The sequence below is a fragment of the Oryzias latipes genome, chromosome 12 (genome assembly GCF_002234675.1).
Source record: "Oryzias latipes chromosome 12, ASM223467v1".
In the NCBI taxonomy this organism is placed as follows: domain Eukaryota; kingdom Metazoa; phylum Chordata; class Actinopteri; order Beloniformes; family Adrianichthyidae; genus Oryzias; species Oryzias latipes.
The window spans coordinates 28,654,411-28,682,134 of record NC_019870.2 but is presented as its reverse complement, the minus strand read 5'-3'; the positions used below and the strand labels follow the sequence as shown (position 1 = coordinate 28,682,134).

At 43.4% G+C, this 27,724-nt stretch overlaps 1 protein-coding gene across 10 annotated transcripts in view; it reads right to left on the bottom strand.

Moving 5' to 3' along the window:
* The window catches only part of tcf4 (transcription factor 4), a 224,209-nt gene that overhangs the window by 89,083 nt on the left and 107,402 nt on the right, over positions 1-27,724 (bottom strand). For 9 of the 10 annotated variants that reach the window (XR_002874300.1, XM_023960869.1, XM_023960868.1 and 6 more), the window contains 2 exons: positions 26,311-26,369; positions 1,153-1,279 (listed from right to left, as the gene is read on the bottom strand). Coding sequence is in view for 9 of the 10 variants with exons in the window: in XM_023960869.1 (XP_023816637.1) it covers positions 1,153-1,279; positions 26,311-26,369 (186 nt within the window). In the remaining variant the exon portion in view is untranslated. Of the gene's footprint in view, positions 1-1,152; positions 1,280-2,284; positions 2,385-26,310; positions 26,370-27,724 lie in introns of those variants that run through there. The other variant, XM_020707916.2, reaches the window with a different exon arrangement.

Sequence of the window (27,724 nt, the reverse complement as noted above, 5' to 3'; positions counted from 1 at the left end):
TCAATTCTTTGTTGCAGTGGGTTTTATAGGGTTAATTAGTGGATTTACAGTCAAAACCTCCAGCTGTGTTTTCTGTTCATCTGTGCAGAAAACTTGCTGAAGGTGGGAAATTAGACAAAAAAAATTAATTCACTTAAAATTCTATTCATATTTTAGAACACGCTATACAGGACCTTGACTTTGGAAGCATCGCAGACTAAATATGACAAAACTGTGTTGATGGCTAAATGTGAGGCAGTGTGAAAGCAGCACAGAGGAAATATTCCACTCCCAAATGGTGCAAATGAAAAGACTTAAGGGATGTCCAGTTTAGTTTAGTCAGTCTGTTAGTTCAATTTAGTATTTTCCTATTGAATTCTATGTATTTATGATCCTTTTGATTCTATGTTTAACTTTTTCAATTACCGATACGAAGCCGAGACGACTGTTGTTGTGAATTTGGGCTAAACAAATAAAATTGAATTGAATTAATTTGATTAAAAGGTTTGATTAAAGCAGGAAGGAGCCAATCTCCCTCATCCAGGGCTGTCTTACAGTCTATCATTTCAAGAAAAGGTCAATGAGGTTATTTGTCTTCTGATTAAAGAAAACTACTGTCCACAGGAAATCCCGCCCACGCTCTGTGCGAGCGCGCTCAGACTTCTCTACTGCAGCTTCTGCCCAGAGGTTCAATAAATACATGAATTCTGTTTAGCATAGTCTTCAGTTAACGTGAATCCCATATTTAGATCAATGGAAGAATAACAGGCCTCTTTTTTCCCACCAGCTTTAAGCAACCAGGAATACAAACTTATAAACAAACTAAAACGCTTGATCATTTTTCCAGACAGGCATTAACAAAAATGGATCCCTGCAAATGACAAATCAGAGCAAATCCTAATGCCAGGGAGGTTTACATCACTTCAATTTGAATATACCGGTACATGTGCTATAATGATCTTTAGTTTCCTTTTTACTTTCAGAATCATTTAGAAAATGCTGTGAATTTTCTCCCTCCTGACTTCCATGAAAAAAGTCTGTAAAGAGGAAATGATCAAATAAACGTCCCTCTAAGTTTATGAAACCCTGTTGGTTCTTCTATTGATCAGTTTTCCAAAGACTCCGCCTCCCCTCTGACCTTTGACCGTCCCTCACTCAGAAGCTGATGCTCACCCATCGTGTCCATGTGCAGCGCTCTCCTCCGCGGGTTGGAGCTGTAGTGCTGGTAGTACTGACCGGCCGGCTTGGTGGGCGACGACGCTCCGGGGCTCCCCAAACCCATGTCACCGCCCAGTATGGACTGAAGAGAGAAACAGAGACGCAGCCGGGTTAGGAAGGCTTGGAAGCAGACTAACCTGATCATTCCTCTGAGGAGGGGTGGGCAATTCCGGTGGGCCAGCGTCCCTGCAGGTTTTTGGTGTTTAACACAACTATGACAAACATGACTGTGTCATCAGCAGAGTTGTCCAGACCTTGGTGATGACGATTGTGAATTAAAATCAGGTGCGTTGAAACAGGGAAATACCTGCAGGACACCGGCCCTCGAGGACTTTCCCACCCCTAATCTGAGAAAATCCAAGTCCAGAGGAATCAAAGTTTGATGACTGAATGTGAGCCGTGACGGAATCTGATCAGATCATCGATTCAAGGCCAGAACGCTGTTTGGAGGAACACCTGAGAGAACACACACAGCACTGGAGCAGACCTCCACCCAAAACTATGGGGGCTTCTCTAATAAACGCAGCGATCTCCTTCTGCCGCTGCAGCAGGAGCGTCCATCCCAGACCAAAGCCAGCTCGTCATCAGAGACACGGCCACCCAGAGCCCAGAGGGGCATGAAGAGACCTGCACGGCCTCACCGCTTCCTCTGAATCCCAATCCAGATTAAATCTCCCCCGAGCCCTGAGGTCCCGCCGCAGTCAGAAACGCCTTCAGCCGAACGCCGTGTGGCGAGTTAGAAAACCCGCCCCAGTGCAAAAGTTTAAGGTCAACTGCTGCTATTCAAGCTTCAGATTAAACCTGCTCTCCATTGAAGTGATTTGTAAAACAAAACCCTCAAAATGCATCTGGCAGAAAAACATTTACACAGAAAGACTGACTAGTTAGCTGGCTAATGCTCGGACAGATTCGAATCTGTTTTGTAAAGAAGTCTAGTTTGTTTTTTCAATAGTAACAAAGCTCACTTCAGGTCAGACAGATTTCTGAACGATTGCAACAACCTTGAATCAACCTCCTTCCTCGGGCCGCCTGTCCCGTCAAAGTCTTCCTCAAACATCCCAAACGACGCCGCCAAAGCCGGGTTTACCTCACGCCGCTTGGCGGGAAGGCGCTGGCCTCACGCCTCGCTCCGACTCCTGCTCCTCGGCTGCTCCGCTCGGAGCTCAGACTTCGCACGCCTCCCACACATTGTCCCGCTAATTAAGTTCAATGATTTCAGCGGCAACAAGTGGCATCTGGGCTGATTCAGAGAGCAGAGGGATCCAGAATGAAAAGCAGACCTCGGGACCAAGGGGACGGGCTATTTTCTTTAGAAGAGGCATAAAAAGTTTGTTGTACAGCAGAGGGGTGAAAAAGAACCTGCCCACCCCCCCAAACCCACTTAAAAGAAAAGCCTCCCCCACCTCTCTATTGAAGCAGGGATGTCTTTCTGCAGCTTCTCGTTTAGTAATTAGCGCACGGTGCAGAGGAGTGTGTTCAGGGTGTCCGTTTGAGGGGCCCAATCTGAATTCTCATCAACCAGTTTGTCCTCTCTGAGGCTGAAAACAAAAGTTAGCTTGGCCAAGAAGACTTTTCTCATGCTAAACAGGGCCTAAGTAGGCCAATTACAGGGCCAGACTCGGTCTCAGAGCCATTCTGCAGCTTAAAACAAAAGAGCCCTTGTGTTAAATAAAGTCAGTCTCACGCACACTGAGAGCCAGAGGGAGTCAGACACAAAGGCACGCAGTCACACGGCGTTTCAGCCGTCCGCCTCCTCTGTCCCCGCAGGCTGCAGTCTGCGTGTCATCCGAGGCTAAAAGGAGGTTCCCACTAAAACAAAAAAGGGTCTCCCTCATTGTGGCTCCTTTTCTTTTTAATTCCCGTGCATCAAGCGAGGCTGGCTGGTCGCCCCGGTAACTAGACAAGCAGGAGAAGCGGGAAAACCATGAGCCGCCCGACTCCCTGTCCATCCATCTACCTGTTTGTCTACCAGTTTTCGCTGCATGTTTAGCGTCCAGCGTGTTCCAGACCAAACAGGGAGGATGACAGATGGACGTGTGAGCCGTACGTTCAGGCACCTTCTTCTGGGAAGCTTCATCCCAAAAGCTCCAAATCGTTTCACTGATCTGAACAAAAAAAACTTTTTCAAGGACATATACGGATATTAGCAGCAGACACTGCTTTCTTCCAACAGCTCCTTCCTTGGTCAAAATAAGGAAAGTCCATTGACTGTGCATGAGGACTGGACTGAGTGGCCCCTCCCCCTGGCGTTCTAAACAGGACGTACCCACTTGACGCCAAAATCCCGTAGACCTCTACAGAGAAGTAAACAGTTGTTACTCAGTCATTCTATTGGTCAGAATAACCGTTCTTGATCTGATAACTATTTTAACATCTTCTTGAAAATCCTCATTTTCCACTATGATTTTTTCAGTATTACAAGTTATTAAAGTTATAAATCAGATACCTATATAAAAGCATGTGGTGCCCACTTGATTGACAGATTTTAGCGGTGTGGACTTCCAACAAGTTACTCTGAGGAAACGTCACGGGCTGCTGCTTTAGGTAAGCGTTAATGGCCTTGGAAGTGTGCATTATCACTTTTTAACTCACGCCGTGGAAGCCTGAACCGTCCGACATGCGTTAAAAAGTGATAATGCACACTTCCAAGGACATTAACCTGCTTATACCATGGTCACTTACAAAAGAAATAAATAGTAACCAGTTTTTTAGTCCTTAATTCTTTGTTTTTTCCGATTTGGATCACTTTTTTCCCAAAAAACAGACTATTTGTTACGTGGTTACGCCTGTTATGGTGACGTGACAAGACGCCGCACCACCCCTGCAGTCAAGATTTGGCGATATAAAGCGATATATATGCTGAAGGTCATGATGGGTTGAGTAAAGCATCAGTTCAGAGAGAAAGTTCTCCTCTTTACGCTCGTTTTTGTCCACATGATGAAGCTAAATGTTGTTTTAGAGAAGCCGGCGCAGTGATACAAAACATTTAAGCTAGGTGACCGCAACTACTTTTTGGGGCAGACGGTTATCACTGTGCGTTATCACTTTTTAATGCACACCCAGCAGCCAATCAGAATAGAGTATTCACTCAGACCATGGTATAATCTGTTAACGGAGTTAATAAAGTGTCAGTAAGTGGCGCTGTATCCTCTTACCTTGGGGAGTAAATTGCTGTCACACAAAACAGAAGAAGAAAACATTTGTAGTCCTTAGCAGGATCGCACGGTCATGAGCCTTACTGTTTTCTTTATGTGGACATTATAAATACATGAAACAGTCCAAAAGCATTTTTTTAAATTGTATTACGACAGTAAAAGTTACAACAATGTTTAGAAGGTGGTGTTTTTGCGTCACTTCGGGTGTTAGGGGTCTTCTCTTTCTGTCAGCAGCTGCTCGCTTTCCTTAATTGTTTCTCCATCTTCTGCCGGCTGCTGAACGGACAGAGAATACCCTCAATAAGCGAAGTGATGCAAAAACCTTACCTTTACCAACAATTACCAACATTTTTGTCATTTTATTTTAGTAGCACCTGCCGTCCATCTTCTTCCGCTTATCCAGGACCAGGTCGCGGGGGCAGCAGTCTAAGTGTGAAGTAACCCACTTTAAAAAAAATGCTCATGTATTTAAAATATCACATAAAGAAAACAGCAATAAACAACTTTATAAAATCATACACGGTTGGTTTTATATTATGTCCCTTTCTGTGAGAAGCCGTGTCTCCGCTCTCGTTGTTGTGTTTCTGGGTTTGGTCATTTGTTCTGGGATCTTAAATGGAAGCAGGTCTTGCACCTTCCGGCCACCGTAAGGACCTCGTTGGTGAAACTGCTTGATAGAAGCCGTTTTCCTCGGTCATGTGGCCACACAGTGCAGCAGAGGTTTGGTAGATGTTTGAGCCCGCTTCCCTGACAACCTCCATTCACCCACAATTCCCTGGGATGAGAGGATCCACCAGGATTTATGAAAATCCTTATTGTGTTATCATTCCATCCAGGCAATCTTGCCGTAATCATCTTTTGCCTCTGTTCTACTTATTGTGTTTTCTCTCTGTCATTATCTTTTTTCTGTGTGTGCACATCTGTTTCTGTCTCGTGCACACGTACAGAGGCTCGCTCCTCGCAGAGCTGAGTGGGCTCCGGTACCCAGCTGCTCGCAGAGACGATATTAACTAAGATAGATTACCAGAAAGAGATGGAGAGGGAGGGAGAGATGCATAGACACGTACGGGAAGAGAGGAAAATGCAGAACAGGAGAAGCAAGGAAGGAGGAGACGGACGGAGAGAGTCTACAAAAATAGACGAGGAGGAGAAAGAAGGAGGAGAGACGCGGCGTGCAGAGAGGAGGGAGACATGAATAGAGTCACTTCCATGATAGATGGCTGACTTGGTTCAACAAAACCAACATTTCCTAAGTGATCCTGTCTCCCTTCCTCTCCCTCCCTCCTCAGTCTCTTCTCTCCCCACTCGACCCTCCATCCTCGTGTGACTGAAAAAGCAAATGCTCACGTGTCATCAATTTGCACCATTGCAACCACGAGAGACAGAGAAAGAGGGAGGCAGGAAGAAGTCATTAATTACCAGGAAGTGCTGGCGAGGCAGCGGCGCACCTGTACGCCAGCTTTGCTTGGGTTGACACACACACACACACACACACACATACGCTCCTGAGGGAATCAGGCTCTGAGGCTGCAACCAGCAGAGGACCGCAGCCGAGCTGGACAGAGACGGAGCGCCGTGAGCGTGGCGGCGTACCTGCCAGCTCCCGGTCCTCCTCTGTCACACCCTGCTCCTGATGCCATGATCTTCTCATTAACAAGCTGCTCTGGATGTATGAGGAAGTTCTCACATTTTCAGAGTTACAGGTTGTGTTTTGGGTGAAAACAGGCAGGGCAGCTCATGTCACAGGTGCAGCAAACGTTCGGGCTCAGCTACCTCAAAGCTGGGTAGTCAAAGCTCTTTTTGTCTTTTGTGAATGTTGCAAATTCCTCTCAGGAAAACTTTTAGGAATAACTTTACTTTGGATATCAGCCAGGAATGTTTTTCATTTCAGGATTTAAAAAGTAAGGTACTTTTCCTACATATCTGACTTCTTTTCAATCTTCTTTCTCTTTCGGCTTTTCCCATTAGGGGTCGCCACAGCGAATCATCCTTTTCCACCTCACTCTATCATGGACATCTTCTACCCTAACATTAGCCAACTTCATGTCCTCTGTTAAGACATCCATATATCTCCTCTTTGGCCGTCCTCTTGCCCTCCTGCCAGGCAGCTCCATCTCCAACATCCTTCTACCAATATATCCACTATCCCTCCTCTGAACATGTCCAAACCATCTCAGTCTGGCTTCTCTGACTTTGTCGCTGACACAGGCAACATGAGCCGTCCCTCTGATGTACTCGTTCCTTATCCTGTCTAACCTGGTCACTCCTAAGGAGAACCTCAACATCTTCATCTCCGCTACCTCCATCTCAGCCTCTTGTCTCTGTCTCACTGCTACCGTCTCTAACCCATAGAGCAGAGCTGGTCTCACCACTGTCTTGTACACCTTTCCTTTGAGTCTTGCTGACACTCTTCTGTCACACAACACTCCTGACACTTTCCTCCACCCGCTCCAACCTGCCTGCACTCGCCTCTTCACCTCTTTTCCACACTCCCCATCACACTGAACTGTTGACCCCAAGTACTTAAACTCCTGCGCCTTCTTCACCTCAGCCCCCTGTAACCTAACGCTTCTACCTTGATCCCTCTCGTTCAGACACATGTATTCTGTCTTACTACGACTGACCTTCATGCCTCTTCTTTCCAGAGCAAACCTCCACCTCTCTAGCTGTTCCTCCACCTGCTCTCTACTCTCACTGCAAATTACAATGTCATCTGCAAACATCATTGTCCAGGGAGATTCCTGTCTTACCTCGTCTGTCAGCCTGTCCATCAGCATAGCAAACAAAAAAGGACTCAAAGCTGATCCTTGGTGTAGTCCCACCTCCACCTTGAACTCCTCTGTCTGACCTACAGCACATCTCACCACCGTCATACTTCTCTCATACATGTCCTGAACTACTCTGACATACTTCTCTGCCACTCCAGACGACCTCATACAGTACCACAGCTCCTCCCTCGGCACCCTGTCATACGCCTTCTCTAAATCTACGAACACACAATGCAGCTCCTTCTGACCTTCTCTGTACTTTTCCATCAACATTCTCAAAGCAAAAATGGCATCAGTGGTGCTCTTACGGGGCATGAAACCATACTGCTGCTCACAAATCTCCACCTTCTTCCTAAGCCTGGCTTCCACTACTCTTTCCCACAGCTTCATTGTGTGGCTCATCAACTTTATTCCTCTATAGTTGCTGCAGTTCTGCGTGTCACCCTTGTTTTTAAAGATCGGGACCAGAACGCTTCTCCTCCATTCCTCAGGCATCTTCTCACTCTCTAAAATCCTATTGAACAACCTTGTTAGAAATTCCACTGCTGTCTCTCCTAGGCACTTCCATACCTCCACAGGTACGTCATCAGGACCAACGGCCTTTCCGCTCTTCATCCTTTTCAGAGCCTTCCTAACCTCATCCTTTCCAATCTCTGCTACTTCCTGCTCCACAACAACCACATCTTCCTCCCTTCTTTCCCTGTCATTTTCCTCGTTCATCAGCTCCTCAAAATACTCCTTCCATCTTTTCTGTACACTCTCTTGGGTTGTTAGCAACTTTCCATCTCTGTCCTTAATCACCCTTATCTGTTGCACGTCCTTCCCATCTCTGTCTCTCTGTCTGGCTAGCCTGTACAAGTCCTTTTCTCCTTCCTTTGTGTCTAACCTGTCATATAGCTCATCGTAAGCTTTCTGTTTGGCCTTTGCCACCTCTCTCTTCACTCTACGCTGCGCTTCCTTGTACTCCTGTCTACCTTCCTCAGTCCTTTCTACATCCCACTTCCTTTTAGCCAACCTCTTCCTCTGGACGCATTCCTGTACTTCCTCATTCCACCACCAAGTCTCTTTACCGTCTTTCCTCTTTCCAGATGACACACCTAGCACCTTCCTACCTGTTTCCCTGATAATCTCTGCTGTAGTTTCCCAGTCCTCTGGAAGCTCATCCTGACCACCCAGGACCTGCCTCAACTTCTGCCTAAATTCCTCACAAGTTTCTTCATTCTGTAGCTTCCACCACTTGGTTTTCTTTTCTGTTTTCCCTATCTTCTTCTTCCTGACCTCCAGAGTCATCTTACACACCACCATGCGGTGCTGTCTGGCTACACTCTCTCCTACCACCACTTTGCAGTCATTAACCTCTCTCAAATGACCTCGTCTACATAGGATGTAGTCCACCTGAGTACTCCTACCTCCACTTCTGTATGTCACTCTATGTTCCTCTCTCTTCTGGAAGTAAGTGTTGACTACAGCCATTTCCATCCTCTTCGCAAAGTCCACCACCATCTGTCCCTCCAGATTCCTTTCCTTCACACCAAACCTGCCCATCACCTCCTCATCACCTCTGTTGCCCTCACCAACATGCCCATTAAAGTCTGCTCCAATAACAACTCTCTCTCCTCTGGGGATACTCTCTATGACCTCATCCAACTCACTCCAGAATCTCTCCTTCACTTCTAACTCACAGCCAACCTGTGGCGCATACCCACTGACTACATTCACCATCACCCCTTCAATTTCTAACTTTAGGCTCATCATCCTGTCTGAGACTCTTTTCACCTCTAGGACACTGTTCACAAACTCCCCCTTCAGAATCACTCCTACCCCGTTTCTCTTCCTATCAACACCATGATAGAACAGTTTGTATCCTCCTCCAATACTACGTGCCTTGCTGCCCTTCCACCTTGTCTCCTGCACACACAGTACATCTACCTTCCTTCTCTCCATCATGTCTGCCAGCTCTCTGCCTTTCCCTGTCATTGTACCAACGTTAAGAGTCCCTATTCTCAAACCTATGTTCCTGCCTTTTTCCTTCTCTCTCTGGCAACGGACCCTTCTGCCTCCCCTCTTTCTTCCACCAACAGTAGTCAAATTTCCACCGACACCCTGTAGGTTAACAGCATCGGTGGCGGTCGTTGTTAACCCGGGCCTCGACCGATCCGGTATGTCTAAAGTGTTGTGGATGATTCGCATGGTTATTTTGGCAATTTTTTATGCCGGATGCCCTTCCTGACGCAACCCTCTCTATTTATCCGGGCTTGGGACCGGCACAGAAGTTACTGGCTTGCAACCCCTGTGGCTAGATTATCTGACTTCTTTTCAATGAAAATTATAATTTTATTTTTCTAAGACCGTTTAGCGGTTGTCTGCCAGTCAAGAGATTGAGTTTGATTTCCTGTGTAAGAAAATGATCAGAGTGGGAGAGCACGGCCTGACATATCAAACTGTGGTCTTCGTGATTAGAAGAGACTCCAAAATAAATGTTTTCTGCACTTCTTTACCAGCTAACCCTCCCTGAAAGAGGGAAACTTCCCTACTCCTGGAAAACTGAGGGACCTCTGAACCTGCCAGGTGTTTCTCAGGTATTCTGCTTCACCTGAACTCTGGTGTGGACCAACGTGTACTTGCACATAAACTTGGATGCAGTTCACTTCCATGTGAACACAAACAGATTGTGGACCAAACAACAGAATAAAGAGCAAATAAAGTCAACTGTGCAACCAGCAGACAAGCAGAAATCAAGGAAAAAAGTCTTCAGTAAATGAGGTGAAAAATCTTAGCGCTACTTTTATTGAAATTCAGAGGACAAACAGATTTTCTTCCTCGCCTTTTTTCCTAATCCTGCTTAAGCTCTTTTAGACCACATTGCCCCCAAATGAGCAGCTGACAGAACTGCAAATAAAGAGCTGTGAGGAAAACAAATCCTTATAGTTATATGTAGTATTATGACAAAGTTTTATGTCGGAGCTATTAGCTGCCTCAGGGAAAGAAAAGTGCTTCATGACAAAAGGTTGTGTTGATTTGATTATATTTATACAGGAATACAATGTAAACTAATCAAACTTTTGATGATCTTTTTAGCTCCACAAAAAGTCAGCTGCCATGAAAATTAGTAACAGCTTTGAAAGTGTGAAGTCAAAACAACAACCAGAGCAATGATGGATAAAAGTTTATTTAAAAAAAAAACTTTTTCCATTTCATGAAGAAAGTGAATTACAGACAAATGTATGCTTTAGCATCCATGCATGAATGATTACACAAAGAAACGGAGATAAAAATGATGTAATTAATCCTCTTCAACACATGATCAATTGTAACTGAGCCAGATTAATTTCAGCGTTTGAAGCGTTTTATTTTTCTGGCACTCCGTGGCGTCTAAAGCGAGCGTATCTGAGCTGCTGGTTGTTTTTACCAGAGAAAAGGCCCGTCTCAGCACAGAAGGCGGAAGCGTCACATTAATCCCTGACATTAGGACAAAAGCAGGACTTCCCTCACGGCGAGCTGAAGCTGCCTGCAGAATTCCCTCCTGCTAAACGTTTAGAGTTTTTCCTACTTTTATAGGAGCATCAAGTTCAGGCCAACTTCCTGTAGCGTACCTGTAAAAAGTAAAGCACAAGTGGTGCTAGTGTACCTTATTTTGATGCATTTTTACACACATATTTTATTGCAAATTGCCTAACAATGTCCAATCAAAATGAAGTTATTACGACTGAATATGAGGCTTTAACATGTCTGCTTCCAAGTTATATGTAGACTTATAATGCTGGGTTCCCTGTTCACTGTTCATGTCATTGTTGTCTGAAAGTTTACCAACTAAAAAATACAAGTGTTTGTTTGTGTACAAAATCAGCTGCTCGGGTAATGATTTTGTTTTCTTTTTTACTCGTCTAAAGCCTATCTTTCATGGTGAAAGCACAGCCCGCTGTACGCCTTGGAGTTATCTCTGGGTCAGAAAAAGAACCTGAAATGCAGTTCAAGGAGATCAATTTGCTCTTCCTTCCCGTTGTTTCCACACTTTGAGTCCAGTTTCAGCTTGAACGCTCAGCTATCAGGAGAGACGTAATCATTTGGTTCTCAACACCAATAAAAAAATGTAAAAAATTGGACGGCAGCGGCTCAGGCAGTGAAGTTCATAGTGTCTGTATTATTAACTGACTTTTTGGTTCTTCTGTTATAAGACGCGGTTGTGTTTTTCACATACCTGACATGTTTGGACGGACGTCTTCCGTCTTCGTCAGAGTCCTCATCGGATGGTAGTGATGTGACTGACGGTGACCATATACGTCACACAACCATCTGACCAAAACTCTGACGAATACGTCCGTTGAAACACGTCAGTTATGTGAAAAACACAACCGTGTCTGATAACAGAAGAACCAAGATCTGCTCAGGCAGTTGAGCCGGTCGACGGTTCGATCCCCCGCTCCCTTTAGTCAACTGTCGCTGCACCAGAGGTCCCACAGCGTCACACAGATCATCCAGAGTTGAGCGTGTCATGAGGAACTGTTGGATCCACAGATCATCTGGAAAATCACCAACCACCAATTCCCAAAATGGCTTCATCTGTAGCCCCTCCCACTAGTAAGGAGCTCGCCGCTCCACGGCCTGAAGAAGACGCAGACGTCTCCTTTGATAGATGATGAGCGCTAGCGCCGTGACAGAAATGTGAAGGGATCTGCTGTCAATCAAGGTACTGATCACATCTGTCGCCATGTTTCTGAATGACTTATCGCGTGAGTTGATTTGTGTGTTTTTTTACATAATTATCATTTAATGGAATCTGTGTAATTGTTTGTTTGTTTTTTTTACATTTCCGTAATTTTCATAAAGTTTTGCAATATGTGTGATGGAAAGGCAGCTGGAGAGATGCTGTTGGAACTTTAGTTCCTCTAAGTCGATAAATCCTTGATTTTCCCATTTCAATGGCGATTTGCTTCAGCGGGGAAAGCAGGAACTTTATTTTATTACAACTGAGCATGGGAATGTGTAATAAGGAAAAGGATAATGTCCATAAACAAACACACAAGTACTATCCCCTCACCTCACCTCACACATGTTCACTATTCAGGCAGTTCAAAGCTTTTTCTCCTTAATTAATGTTCAATGCCTGGCTTGAAAAAAAAACAGTGATCATTTAAGGACACTTTGGGAGGATTCAGACAGCGGATTACACCTCACAGAATCTGGCAGCTTCCTGAACGCAATTAAAGGACGGGGAAGCAGAGAGGTAAAACGTGGAGAAGGAGAAAGTGGAGAAAGTTTGCAGGTAAACTGAGGTAAACACCTGATGCACGGACACAGGGATGAGTGCAAAAGCATTCAAAAGGTACGAGTGAAGGAATGTAAAGAGAGAGGAGCAACAAAGATGTAAGAGAAAGAAAAGAACAAAGAGAAAGACGATGGAGGAGGAAATGAAAGAAAATAAAAGCAAATGAAGAAATAAAGTTGGATCAAGGGAAGAAAAAGGGAAAAGGAACAAATCCAAGACGGATGATGCAGCATTTCAATTGTCGAGATGAAAAGACAGATGAAAGAGCGATGAAAAATCGGCGTGCCCGCCCGCGGTGCCATCTCCAGCCGATCGCTCCCATCATACCTTCACCTTGCAGATACGGACTTGGAGGGAATCACAAAGACGCGAGCAGAGAAAACCAAAGCTGGAGGAACAAACGCTTATTTCAGACCAACGCTGCCTGTCAAATGATCTGGAGCAACAGGCTGTTGTGAATCAACAACATGAATAAAACATCAGAGAAAATATTCACACTCAAGACAAGAGCTCTTTTATCTGCAGTTCGGATAAAGCCGACAAATGCAGTCAGAGGATCGTTTAGATCACAAAATCATTTCTACATCCATCACTGATGGGAGGGAACCTTAAAACAGCATTTACATTTTTAATCCTGAATACAAAAATCCCCCAAACCGTTAAGATAAAGACTGACTGCTGTTTCAACATAGAGATCTTCCATCTTAATGTGGTTGTAATAACTTGAGAGAAATAAACATGAGGGAGTTACTGCAGACCATAATGCACTGCAGCCACAGCTGATGCAGCATGCAGACGTGCTCATAGTGCTGCTGACATGAAGGTCCCTGCAAATGTTTCCAAGCTCAAAAACTGCATCCGTGGCTCCTCTGGTCTGTCTGAGCTGCAGGAGTTTGCAAATCTGAAGCCAACTTTTCTGTAGACTCAAACTGTGATGTAGGTCACTGCCGGTGTGTCTGTGAAGAGGCGCCACATAGTTATGATGAAACAAAGCTTTCAAGGAGCGTGTGAAATTCATCAGCAGCTGGCTGCGTCTATCCAGCCCGGAGTCCACTGCCATGATGGAGGCCACAAGGACGATCCGTGTTTGCAGATTCGGTGCATTCGTGGTGGTCTCTGGTCCCTAACCGCTGCAAATACGGGGGGGATCCTGTATTTGGTCCATGTGAGGGATCCTGGTGTTAATTATGTGTTTTGGCATTTTCTAATAAACATTTAAAAAAAAACCTTTCTACTATGGCTGCAGGATATGAGGAAAAACTCACGATATGCGATACTAGTGATCAGTATTGCGCTGATGATACTATTTGCAATACATTTACAAATGGCAAAACAACCAAAAACATAATTTCCATTTCACTTCAACAGTTTAAATTAAATAAGAGTTAATGCTGGTCTACATAGGAAGCCAACATGTAAACATGTAAGAGCTCCATCAGTCATTCATTCATTCATCTTCTTCTGTTTGTCCCTTTCAGGGTCACGGGTTGCTGGAGCCTATCCCAGCGACTTGTGGGCGAAGGCAGGGGGCACCCTGGACAGGTTGCCAGTCTGTCACAGGGTCACACATTCCAAACACCCACGCACACTCACATTCACACCTATGGACAATTTGGAGTGACCAATTAACCTACGAAGCATGTTTTTGGACGGTGGGAGGAAGCCGGAGTCCCCGCAGAAAACCCCCACATGCACGGGGAGAACATAACTCACCTAACTGATGGGGGTAAGTTCAGTTGGTTTGACAGGATGTGCCAGCGCAGGAGAAATGTTGCGGTACTTGAATGGCTTTGGACGAGTGATCGATCTGCTCAGAATTTGAGGCCTAACCAGGCATTCGTGGGGTATTTGTTTAGTCCACAACCGTTTTTGACCAGGGCTCCAATAGTTTCCACAGTTGCTGCATGAGTTTGTGTGAAAACACAACCTGAGCTTATCAGACATGTCTCATTGATGCCCCCCCCCAGAAGATCACCTTAAGACCCAATTAGAACTACATCTGATACCAAAGACAGTCATTTTGCATGACTCATAAAAAAATAAGGCTGCAGCCAAAACAAAGGGTCATGTTTTATGGGTTGAACTGAAGTCAAAGCTGGACATCAGCAGTCATATCACAGCTTGTCACGTCAGGCTTTAGAAGTTCCAAAAGTTGGAAACTGGAGTGCACATCATTCTGCTGACACCAACTAAACGGAGCTATAACTCATCTGAATGATTCCAGAATTAAAGTGAGATAAAACATTTTTCTGTTGCTATTTTTTTCTCTTTTGAAGGCTAAAGTCATTTTTTAGCAACATCCGGTCTGGGTTGCATTTCTTTCTCATTTAAAGGGAGATGAAAGTGGCGGGATTCAGGAAGTTGTTGCTTCATCTGCTTCCGATAAGAGTCCAAAGGAAATGGCGCAGAACTGAGCCACGATGAAGGGACCACACATGAAAAATATCAGCCGACTTTCCACATCTCATGGATCAAGCCTGGCTTGCACGTGTGTGTGTGTGCGTGTGTGTGCGACTGTAAGGGTTAATGCATTTCTGTTGTGTGCCCATCTTCATATAAGGAGTGTGTTGCTGCACGACGTGACAGCTCAGCTCTGCTCTGTGTCTGTTACCAGCTGTTGTGGCTCACCCAAAGTTTCAGCGCGTGTCTGTTTGTGTGTGTTTGTGCGACAGCACACTCTTTGAAGTTTGACAACATCAGAGAAGAGAGAGGGTTAACTTCCCTGACAGAGATAGACAGTCGCCGCTCGCTGCTTCTTGCTGCTTCGCCTTCATGGTGTCTGACAAAGGCGGTTAAATAACCAGCGTTGCCTCATGCTTTAGTCAGTCCCATCATCTGACCTTTTTCACAGCGGGGTGAACACTTCCACCCCAGCATGGACCCCAGGGTCTCCTCTCACAGCTATGTACTCTCTGAACCACCATAAGAAAAGGATTGCTGATCTAAAAAGTAGCATCTCGTCGCTTTCAAAGCCTTCTTGTTCTCAAGGCCGACCAAAACATTTGGGAAGAAGAAAGGAGCTGACAGTCAGGGGATGGACTTTGAGTTCCTCTCATGTTCATGTGTAAGAAATAATATTTAACCTTGTTTATCCCCCCCCCAGTAGAGTCCAGACCAGTTCAAACACTTCCAGTCACGAGAAGCAGATTTGAGGCAAATCCAGCTTCATATGAAGTTTTATTCATGAAACGGTCCTTCAGCTACAAATCTGCCCGAGAACATGAAACAGCATCCACTGCTAGCTGCTTTGAACCTGGTGCTTCACAGCCATTTTGATATAATCAAGTTGTGCTGTCAGTCGTTCTAAGCAGCACAGCAGGCACACTTATACATGTCCTAACTGCTGAGCAAACTAATCCTGCTGCATGCTGTTGTTCAGCTTCCTATGTCCTGCTTGACTTATCAAAGTCAGGAACTCTCTGAGGTCCAACGTTAAACATGTCAGCGGTCTCCAACCTTTTTCAGGCCACAGACCGGTTTAATGCCAGACAATATTTTCACCGACCGGCCTTTTGGAGGCATAAACGGGTGTCTGATTCTTCCTTTAGCTTCCGGTTTCCCATGACGACAGAGGGTCAAGTTTATTTTCATTTCCTGTAAAATGTCTGCAGCTGCTTTAAACTTTATTTTTGCACTAGATTTCCTGTATTTAAATGTGATACAGATTTTCCGTTTAACATCGTCCGACTTTTTAGGTGAGACTAAGAAATCATTTTTAATAAAGCGGTCACCATTACTGACATTTTCTAAATATTCACCATTTAAACAACTTTATAAGCAACACCCTTGTAATATTAGACATCCGGTTGCTGAATTTTCTGCCTTATTTTTATTGTGTGTGGGAATTAAACTAAATCCATATTTGGAGTAAAGACTGCTGGTTCTTGTCTGTTAAATGCAGATTTCTTTTATTTTGAAGTCAAAGGCTCTTCTTCTGTTTCCTAACTGGATCCTTTCTGCCAAGAGAAACATTCCAAACATGTTTGCAAGCTCGTTAGTTTCATTTTACAGGTCGGTGCAGAAAGAAGCAGATGGATTTTCAACACGCGACCGGACGACATGACATGAATGAACCAGATACAGAGGAGAGTCCTATAGTTTTCCAAAATGAAACTTCATTTTTGAATCAGATTATCAATTGAATAAACATGTTGCTTGGTCTTTTATGTTGGTCGCATCTACTGTCCCAAGGACCGGTACCGGTCCGCAGCCCAGGAATTGGGGACTACTGTTCCAGAAAGAAACATGCCCAAAAATCAAACCACTGCCAATTCAGAAAAGGTTGTGGGAATGCAGCAAATTCACATCTAGAAGACAGCAAACTGAAGCTATAACGTCAATGTGCAGATGGGGTCAAATGTTGCATTTTATCTTTGTGAAGCACTTGGGTCCTCCTAAAGAACTTGTAGAGTACTATAAAACAAATAAAGCGTCATTCATTCAAACTGCTGCGGTGCAACACAAAACGCAGCTCATGCAACATTTGTGAGCTGCATCCCACTCCTCTGAGGGGCATAACAGTTCTAACTGAAATATTTCTGCATGATTAGAAGGAACCAAACCGCCACTGGGTGGTCATGTCACTCACACTGTTCGCATCACAGCTCACAAATGCAACAGTCAGCTGACACAGACACGTCTTACCTCACAAAGAGCGTAAATCAGTGCCGCATTTGAGTGTGAGAGTGTGATCGATAGTAAAAAATAAAAGTGAAGTGTCGATCTGGGCGGCCGGCAGATGAGACTCGAAGACGGCTGAGAGTCTCTTGAGAGCGGCGAGCAGCTGGATCGTTGTGCGTTTGTGTGTGCGGCTGTGTGTGCGCGGATCTGGGGAACATCTGCAAAGGCAGGATCTCGCCGCACACAGAAAGGTTGAAGGGATGAAGAAGGCTCGCTTCTGGTTTGCATCTCTTCCCACTGATTGCCTGCATCTTTGACCTGTGACTGGGCGCTCTTCTTCTGTTTCAGACAAACGTTTTCACGAAGATTCTGAGCACACATTGTCTAAACACGCAAAAAAAGGCTCATCCAAAGGAGAGCTCATGTTTAGATGTTTTTCTGGTGGGTAAAGATTCACATCCTGACACCTCTTTGTCTCCTTTCACATGACAGCCAGCGTGGACTGTTTGGGCCAAACTTTGGCCCGCGCTGCTTCAGTCCTGTTTTACCTCATGCAACAGTCTTTGAACTGTCCTTGTTCTTTCTTGGGGGACCAGCTGTTAGGGGCTTGCACTTCCTTTCAGTCTGCCATTGGTCAGAAAACAGCCAATAGAGACAAACGTGGAGGACGCTGTGAAAGCAGCGGCGCACATAAACAAACACACACACACACACATTCCACAGCCAAGTCAACGCACAAGAACTGCGTGGATGCACACACAAACACACATCCTACACACCGCCCTGAAGTCTGAAGGAGGCAAAGAGGAGAAAACGATTGAAACATGGTGGATGGATAAACACGGGAACGCAATGAAGAGGCACAACTATAGGAGATTTCATTTTTTCATCATTGTTGGGGATTTTTATCATTTGTAAATGTCACCAGCCTAACTTAAGTCATGTATATTACACCAGCATGAACAGTGACAGAGTTAAAATAAAAATAAAAGGAAGAAACAACCAAATTTGGTAAACGTGACTGTAGACACTCGGGGTTTCTGAGAGCCGTGGACTTGATCACAGAACAGCACACACAGCAAACACTCCAGCAGTGAGTGGGATGTGCTTCATTCATGAATAAAAGGCATTTAGGATCTCTGCTTAGAGGCAAATGTAGCTGTCTAACCACTCTGCCAGAGCGTACCTCACAGTACTCATGTAGTGACTCTCCATCCATATGTCAGACTTTAGGGGGTTAAAGGGCATTGATGGACAGCAGAGCATGCATGAGCTGCAGCAGTAAATGCAGCTCTGAAATGCTAAGGGGGGGACCAGGGGGCTTTAATATAATAACAGCTTTTTGCTTATAAGTAAGAACTTATGAGCAAATATAGTAATATGATTAGATGATGTGTATAATACACAGAACATCTCCATTTTAAATACAAAGTTTCCCTGTTGATTGTATTGAGTCTTATTGATGCACAATAAGCAATTATTACATGTAAAACATACAGGAAATAGTCAGTTTTGCATATCGTTTGTATAAAAATGAACAGTTTTTTGTAGACTTAACATTATTTTTAATGTGATCTTATTCACTGTAAATCAATGTACATACTGTGTCAGTAAAGTTATCTACTGCGTTGCTGTACTTTTCAGGAATTCTCTGGTAACCACAGTTGCCGGCGTTTTCCTGTTAAAACAACAGTTTTTTTTTCTTACAGTGCGGCTTCTTCCTGTACGGGGTCACGGGGGCGGAGTGTTTGCAGCTACTGTCATTTAAAGGTGGGCCTCAGCGTGGGCAGTTCATCAGTCCGTCACAGCAGAACAATTTCTCCTTCACTATGAACAAAAATTGATCAAATTTTTGGAAATAAAAGATGGCAAAATATAACACACCTTTCAAAATCAATCAGCTGGACTATTCAAGAAAAAGCCATGACTGTTCAGTGTTTCCCCCACAGTCTCACACTTCTCCCACACTCCCCACTCGGGGGTGAGATCTCTTTTCGGTGGACTTTCCAGCAAACTATGTTAAAAAAAACGGGGACTGACTTCACGGACGCTGGCTGCAACACTGCTAATCCCACCAGTGAACAAAAGGAGTGACAAACACGTCCAAGGAAAGTCGCACAGAAAAAACTTTACTGTCCACCTTTACTTCAACAGCAGACATTCCTAACAAAAAACAATCATAAAGGAAAATGCAACAGACCTTCACTAAAACTGTAAGTTTGCCTTCTGTTGCTTATGTTAGACTGAAAGGTTGAAGCTCTGCTCCGCTGTCATTATGTGGTGACCTGCACTGACAGGCTGGTGTTGGTTGAGCTGCACACAGGATAACATAGCTTTGCTATCCCTAATGATTGGCAGGTGATTAAAATGTGTAAGACAGATGTTCGGTGCGTTGCCTTGGTTAAACCGGTTCACAGTTGGGCTATAAATAATCCAAATTAGATTAGGTTTAAATCTTTCACATCTGTTTTTTTTCCATTTGGGCTACAGATTTGACTGAAATTCTGCACATGCAGCCGTAAAAAATATCTGTTTCAGGACAAAAATACTAAAGTTTTCATGATGTTTGGGGTATCACCAGTATAACACACATAAAGCTGGTGTAAATGCACAAATACTTAGAAAATTTGAGGTCAACATGTCTTCAGCGCATTAAAACTCTGTAAACAGTCAGAAGAGCATCAGTTTGACGGCAGAGCTGAAATGGCTGGAACTTAGAATGCAGTAAACCTTCAAAACGACTGAGGATTCATGGGTTAGCTTTTGTAATCATTTGCTGCCAAGAACTGCTTCCTTTTTTAAAAGAACTTTTAGGGATCAAAATAATTTGACACTTTAAACATATGTTTTTTTTTTATCATGACAAATTGGCCTCCTTATTTTTAAGTCAGTAGTCATTTTATTTATTTCATCAAAATCCCACTTTATCATAAATAGCTCATGAATCTCAGAAATCTGACACTTTGTTAAATGAGTTCACAGTTTACCGTCACCATAGTAACCTAAAAATAATTCTAATTAACCTATTTTATTAAACAGCTCTAGTTTGAAACTTCTGCACAAACTGTCAGAATGTCATCAATGCTAGAAACTATTCCCCAAATCTTCCACTGTTACTGTTTTACTTTCGATTTACAATATCTGAAGGAAAATGCCCCCAAAAAAAGACTTCTTTCACGCTTCAAACAATAAACCAGAGCTAACAGAAACAGAACGTCGGATATTAAAAACGGAGGCAGCTCACTGTTTGGAAAAACGAATCTCTTCTCCAGCAGACCTTAAACAACCAAATGACTGAAACATGGACTGTGGGTAGTTCCCCTTTGTGAGTATCCAATGCAGAAAGGTCAAATAATGTATAAAAAAGACATTTTGCTCCCAGGATAATTAGGCACATTGCTGATGGGTCCCATGTTAGCCAGCCCACATCACTAATTCATCTTTTGTAACAGACTCTATTCAACGCAAACACAGGCTTTTCCTCTGAAAGATGAAAATACTTCCAGAAATGGCGCACACTTACAATATATAAGGATTTACTGCTTTGCTTTAAAAGTGCTTTACAGCCACAGTGCCATTCACCAATGGACACACACACTGACACACACTGCAGTGTCAAACACCGCTGCCAACCTATACCCATGAGGAGCAATGTGGGGCTCAGAGTCTTGCCCAAGGATAGTTCAACACCTGAGCGGGCAAGGCAGTGAACAAACCTGCGACCTTTCGATCAGATGTCTGTAGGTTTGACAAGTTGAAGGTGGAGGTGGGACTGCACCAAGGATCAGCTTTGAGCTCCTTCTTGTTAGTTTTTTGGAGGGACAGACTGACAGATTAGGATAGACAGGAACATCTGTGGGTCAGGATGTTTGCAGATGACACTGTGATCTGTAGTGAGAGCAGGAAACAGGTGAAGGAACATCAAGAGAGGTGGAGCTTTGTTCTGGAAAGGAATGAAGATCAGCTGCAGCAAGACAAAGTATCTGTGTGTGAATGAGATAAAGTCGTGTATAAACTGAAGCTGAAACTACCAGGAGAAAAAAGTCTGTTGAAAGACCAAAGAAAAAGAGGTGAAGAGAATAGATTTGTATGGGAGCAGGTGATTATCTGGGAAACTTCCAAAGAGACAAATGACAAAGGAGAGGATCGTCATCTGCATTGTTCTTGAACCAAGTTATTAGGAATGAGGAATGTCACCGTTATCAATCCTACATCTAAACACCGGTGCCTCTGATCCTGGACTGATTCACACCGGATTTCTTCTTTCTTTTTGGATTGCTTACTTTGTCTGACAAGTATAAAAAGTGTTCCTGGTCAACGGTAGCTTCAGACGTTAATGCCCCCTCATAAGCAGCCATTGGAACTTTTTCCAGCTCATTTGATTTGTTGGAGTCTTTAGTTTCCTCCTGAGAGGGTTGTGTGCGAAAGCAGGCAAACCAAAAGTCACCAAACTGTCCCTTCATCTAGTTTTCCTCTGCCGTCCTTAGTGTCACAGAAAACAGTGAAACAGAGAAACTGTCCCGTTACATCCGGAAGGGTTCTGGAGAAATTAAATAGTGTAAATTTAAAACTTCCATTTTCACGCCGAGCCAAGGTTTGGGAGGAGCTTAAATGAACCGGGATCGCTGAAATCTTTCTGTTTACGGTGTGAGCGTGCGCTCTCCCTTTCTCTCAATCTTTCACTAACAGCCAAGGATGTTGGACTTCAGCCCAGCATGTAAATTAATCTGCCATTTCCAACAATTTCCATCAGGAGCCATTCAGACTGTGTAGCAGGATAATTTGACAGCAGCCCAGTAGGAAAATGGCCAGTGATGCAGTAATGTTTGATTTATTTCATATTTTTGTCCTCTATGGTTTGTCATTTCCTTGTACAAAGACTCCAGCTGGAGACGAAGAAGTGGTTATAAATAAAACATGAGTGAGATAGAAAGGTGGATGGATGGATGGATGGATGGAAAGAGACAGATTTATGATCAGAAAAATGCAGAGATAAAGAAATAAATACGCAGGAAAATGTTTGGAGAAGTGGTGGAAAAACAGAACTGGTCCCACCTTTGATTTGATTGTATTTATAAACTCTTCATTTATTCTATTATTAACCACACACACACGTGTGATATCTGCGTTTATGCTTCCGCTCTAATCTGATTCTGAAAACCTTCTGGAGCAAAAGCTACAAGAGATTTAAAGCCTTCAGGCTGCCTGTATGAATGCAGCACGGCATCCAAACATGAAAAGCCAAGTTTGTCCCTACAAATGTCACCGTCACCTAACTGAAGACTTCGTTTGGAATGACGGGATTCATATTTTAATAGGAGAAGGAAGTCAGAGATGCACCAGCTGCATGTCACGACCAACCTGGTGTTTCTGCTGTCAATCACTGTGTGAAAACTTCACTCATTTTGAAATAAAAGCTACGTTTTGATCAACTGACTGTAGATCTGGCCGCAGCTTTAGCGTTTCTCAATCACAAATTTTATTCTACAGCAAATCTCCACCTAATCTAGGTTTAATAAAATAGATAGAGGGTCTGATCGACGAACTGTGTAAGCTGAGTGTTGCAGCATAAGAGGAACAATTCCTAAATATTGAAAATAAAGATTTCATCTTTAATAGGACAGGTGGATCACACCTGCAGCCTTTGCTCTCCTATGAAATGATTCATTTTCCCACCACCATTCACAACCACATTTTTGATACAGGTTTTACCATTTAATAAAACAATTATTATTTAGAGGTAAAGATAACAATAATTCTTTTCTAAGGAAAAAACAACGACATAAAACTAGGTTTGTCATTTTAAAATCAAATATAAATTTTTAAATTTACCTGGATCCATAAAAACTATAAATATGCTTACATAACATCATTTTTGTAAAAGGTAAAACAATGAATAAATCTATCTGTGTATCCATAAAACCTGTAAAAACCTCAATCCTTTTGACATCATAATTCACACAAAGTACTTAAAATTTTATCCAGAGCCAAATGTTCAGAAAGTTTACCCTTTGTGCTATTTTATCATGAAGACCATCTTCTAAAATACAATTCAAAAAATAAAATGCAGGTCTATTTTCTCAGTTGTTCCTCCAACAACAACAAACAAATGAATGAATCCTTGATATCCCTCCATTCTGATAATTAGACTAATTCAGATGAAAGTAAATCATTTGAAAAAGTGAGATTAATGAGTGTTGGATGAGGGAAATAATCTTTTGTAAGGAGATTAACACACTTTTTGATTTATCTTTTGCTAAGTGAAAAAATATACAAAGTCAAAATTAGAGTCCTGCTAAAAAATGTCTGATATAAAAAACATTTTATCAAAAACTATGACTTATAATGACTGAAACAGAGTCTGCAAATGACACAAAAGAAACAGTGTTTTAGTCGGTGACCCCCCTCCATCAACATGTAAAAACCCCCAAAAGATCAAAGATCCGTGTGGGAAAAACCTGCTGACAAACTGGTTAAGGGAACCCAACTGCAGTTGCTTCTAATTCCGAGGCATGTGCACTCCCAAACGCCACGCTTGTACCAGTGTGAGCGGTCTGCATTTGTGTGGGAGTGGGGCTGTGTGGGCATGTGTGCGTGTCCACGCAGCTGTCACGGTCGAAAACTGTCCTCCTGACAGAGAGGAAGATCAAAAGGATGAAAGGTCCGTCTGAACCATTAAAAAGAGCACAAGGCTTTTGGTGACAAACAGGAATGTCCTTTTCTTCCCTTTTTTGCTCTTCTTTTCATCCACACGCCCAGGAGTCGAATGCTGCTCTGAAAAAGACAACGCTCTGCTCTTTGGAGTGGATTTTCCCCTAACCTCTCTAAGAAAAAACAAACAGAAACAAAATGATGAATAAAAGCTACAGACTCAGCAAAACCTTTTTTTTATCACAATTACCCATCTAGACACAAATTCACTTAAAGGAAATTAAACATAAACATAGATGGACAATCGCTACAACAGGTGGACTCAATAAATTCAATAATTTAAAAAAACACATAGATAAAACTGTCCAGAAATTTTCCAAATGTGTTGTTTTATTTTATAAAATTCGACACATGCTAACACTGCATAGATCCCTGTTTGAGCCTCACCTCAACTATTGTAATATGGAATAACACGTATTCTACCTACACTGCAAAACAGATGCTCTCTTCCACAGACACAGCCTCCTTCAGGTGCCGGAGCTCCATACGCATCATGATGCATGCAGAATGTACAGGGATGTTGATAAATGAAACAGTCGTCTGTGTGACCTCATCCCACTTTTGTCACCCTCTGACACCAGGGGAAAGCATATGCAAAAAGGGATGAATAGACAGTTACAATGTACCAGCTGTTCTGTCTGCACTACAGCTCCACAAATTTGGAATAATTCACACAATGATGTCAAACAGTCTGCTACAATATACAGTTAAAAAGGAAACTGAAATTACTGTCGACTTATTGTATATAATGTTGCTGCGGCCGGAACCACTTATTGCTGTGTGTGATGCGTATATGGATACGCATCACAGTTTATGTTGTTTAAGTTTATAAACACTTTCCACTAATATTACCATCAAATTCTTATTTTATCATTTTATTTATTCATTACTATATTTTTCTTTTGCGGCACCCATTTCCATTCTTTCACGCTTGGCTAAATGTTGGACGCTCGATAATAACATCTGCTCCGGAGGGGGGTCATTTTTTCCACGAGACGGTGGCGTTCAAACGGCGAAAAACGAGAGTGGAAAGTTTGTTGTGATCCTTACGAGAAACACCTGCAGAGCTCCTCCCCAGAGCTGAAATGGACACGGCTGCTTCGACTGAAAATAAAAACAGTTTCTACTAAAGAAATAATGCTTTACTGAGATAATGAGTCAATGGAAGAATCCATGAAACGTGCACAAACACAAGAACGTCAAACAAGCACGGGATTGTAAATCCTGTTCATCAGTCTTTTTGTCAAGAAACGTTCATGTCTTGTTTTTCAAGTAAAATGAAAAAGAAATACCCAAATGATAGAATTCTTCAAAATAAAAGCTGACAGAACTCTCTACGTCTGACCTCTGACCTCTCTCTGCTGCAGCAAAGCGACATAACTGCGACATGAGTCTGCATGTCGAGCTTTGGAAAAACTTTTGGTGTTTCAGGAAATCCACCTGACATGACAATGAAGTCAGAGCAACACTACTGCTTCACGCGATGATTTAATATTCATGTTCATGGATGATAAATATGCTGGACACACGTCTTTGGAGGGAGAAAACAAATGTAATTGAGTGTTCAGATTTAAGTTTATTTAAACAAAAAGTTATCAGTGCATCATAATGTTCATTCTTCGTGAAAGGAAACCCCAGAGTGGTATTTTGATCTGTCCATGCATTTCTGAGTATTCCTCTAAAATCCTGCTCTCTCAGCACCGGCCCCTCCCAATCCACAAAACGAGCAGGTTCTCACATTGTGACATCACAAAGTGAGGAACCGCCCCTTGCAGGAAGAGTCTGCGCTGCCAGCTCCGCCCCCAAGCTAACAGACACACCCACTTTCTTCATGGAGCTAGCGGTGATGCTTTTATAGGAACAGTTTAAACATTCTTCGTTGTAAAAGTCATCTTACTTCCGGGTTGAATAATGAACTACAAAAATAACTCATATTTCATTGAAAAATGGTTCTTTAGTGTGCCAAAGATAATAAATGATCATCGATATAGATTTAGTTTACTCTAAAAGGTTTAAGCAAAGCAGGATATAGGCCCTTTAAGTCGAGGACATTATTTAAAGCAGGGAACTGCAAAAAGCAACGCATAGACCCGCAACTGATTCACATGTGCAGACTTCAACATCAAGCCTGGGATTTGAACGCCCCTAAGTAGTTGCTTGCTCAACCCAGTGAGCTTCAGCCAACTGGTTTTCTTGTGTTTCAGTCATGAAATCTGCTAAATCTGTTTGCAGCACGTGCACATCCTCCAACATGAGCTGAGCTGAGCTCCAAAGTGTCCGTGGATTCTCTGCACCCATCCTCTTCCTTAGCATGTTGGATGGATGACGAGAAGGTTTAGCTCTCTGGTTTTCTCTCAGTAAAAACGTTGTCATGTGGCGTCAAATACAAGCGAGTTAAGAGAAACAGCGAAACAGGGCCGGCGGCTCACGGCAGACACAGTCAGCAGGTCAATTCCGAGTGTTAGCTGCTCCAACTCCTACTGCAAACAGAACGTGGAGTTTCAGGTGGAGGATTCTCCCGGTAACAAGCGCTAAAGGCAAAGCACACACCTGCCGCTCTGTGTTACAGCAAGAAAAGTGTCATTGGACTGACCTGGTGGCAGTGCGGGTTGGATTCCCTGCTGTACGAATACGAGCTCCTCTCCGTTTTACCTGAACGGGGGGAAAAGAAGAGAGCGTTAGCGCCGGTGCACTCTGGCTCAGCGTGTTAGGCGGGAAAAAGACAGAACACAACAAACAGTCTATAACTGTGAATAAAACAACACGATTTAAATGCTGAATATCCAAGTTTATGTACAAAACCGTGATGTTTGAAGATCACTGAATACCTTCATAGAAATGGCACAAGTTTAAAAAAATAAGAATAAAATAAAAAAGAATCAAAATGAATAAATAAAATCAAGAAAGACCAAGATGTGTTTCCTACAGAGATTGTTGGGAGTGTTGTGTTCCTGGGAGCCGAGCAAACACCTGACGTACGGCTTTTATACGTCTTTGCAGCAGCGTGTTTGCCTCTTTCAATGACAGCCAGCGACTGATAACCGCATGACAAGGAGGTGAGGTCTCTGTGGCAGGTGAGGCATTCTAGCAGGCATACCCAGGTGTTTCTCCCTGTGACAAATGTCTGGCGAGTTCCAAACAACGCCACGCCGGCTGCTGTGTGGAGACGACAAAGCTCCTGCTCCGGCTCTCTCCTCCTTCCACCACTATTTTTACCGCGCAGACCTTCCTTTTTGGATGAAACCTTAAATCTGCAGCCAATCTAAATATCAAACTACAGCTAGTGTGTAATTACATTGTGCTGCAGATGCAGCCGTACCAGATGAGACGGAGGGGTTTTTAGAACAAGAGTGTGTGGAGAAGAAATGAAGTGTGGACGTGGTGCAGAGCTGGAATGGGGCCTGGACGGACCGCCGCTGAATACGTGCCAGCATGGTAGTCGATGCAGAAGAGGTTGATAATTACAGGCGCACAGAATAAAAATGTGGTGGACTGTGTGTGTGTGTGTGTGTGTGTGTATGCGCACACAACCGATATATAGCGGCCTCGGCTTCAGCTACAACTGATGCCAGCTGGACCGGTTTGGCACACGTACAAAGACCCCCTCCCCCCCCCCCCACCACACACACACACACACACTCACTCAAAGTACAGGAAATTAGTGGTGAAGATGCACGCGCGCGCACGTGAAGATATGTTCCATCTACAGACACAGTTATGGATGCTACCATCCTTGCACTCCAAAATAAACCACAGAGCAGATGTGCTTCGGAGCAAAATAGATCTATGCACAACATGCACGCATGCATGGAAGAATATTATTTTTATCACACGTCTTTTTGTGTCAAAACTCTCTTGACCACAGAAAAATGCTCAATTTATTGTGACGGGTCCAGGCTTACAGGCCTGTAAGGGCATCAAAATACGAAACTGTAAAAGAAAGCTTGTTTTTTTTTTTACCAAAAAGATTTTTTCATCGTACATTTTTACTCTGACCTAATTTACTG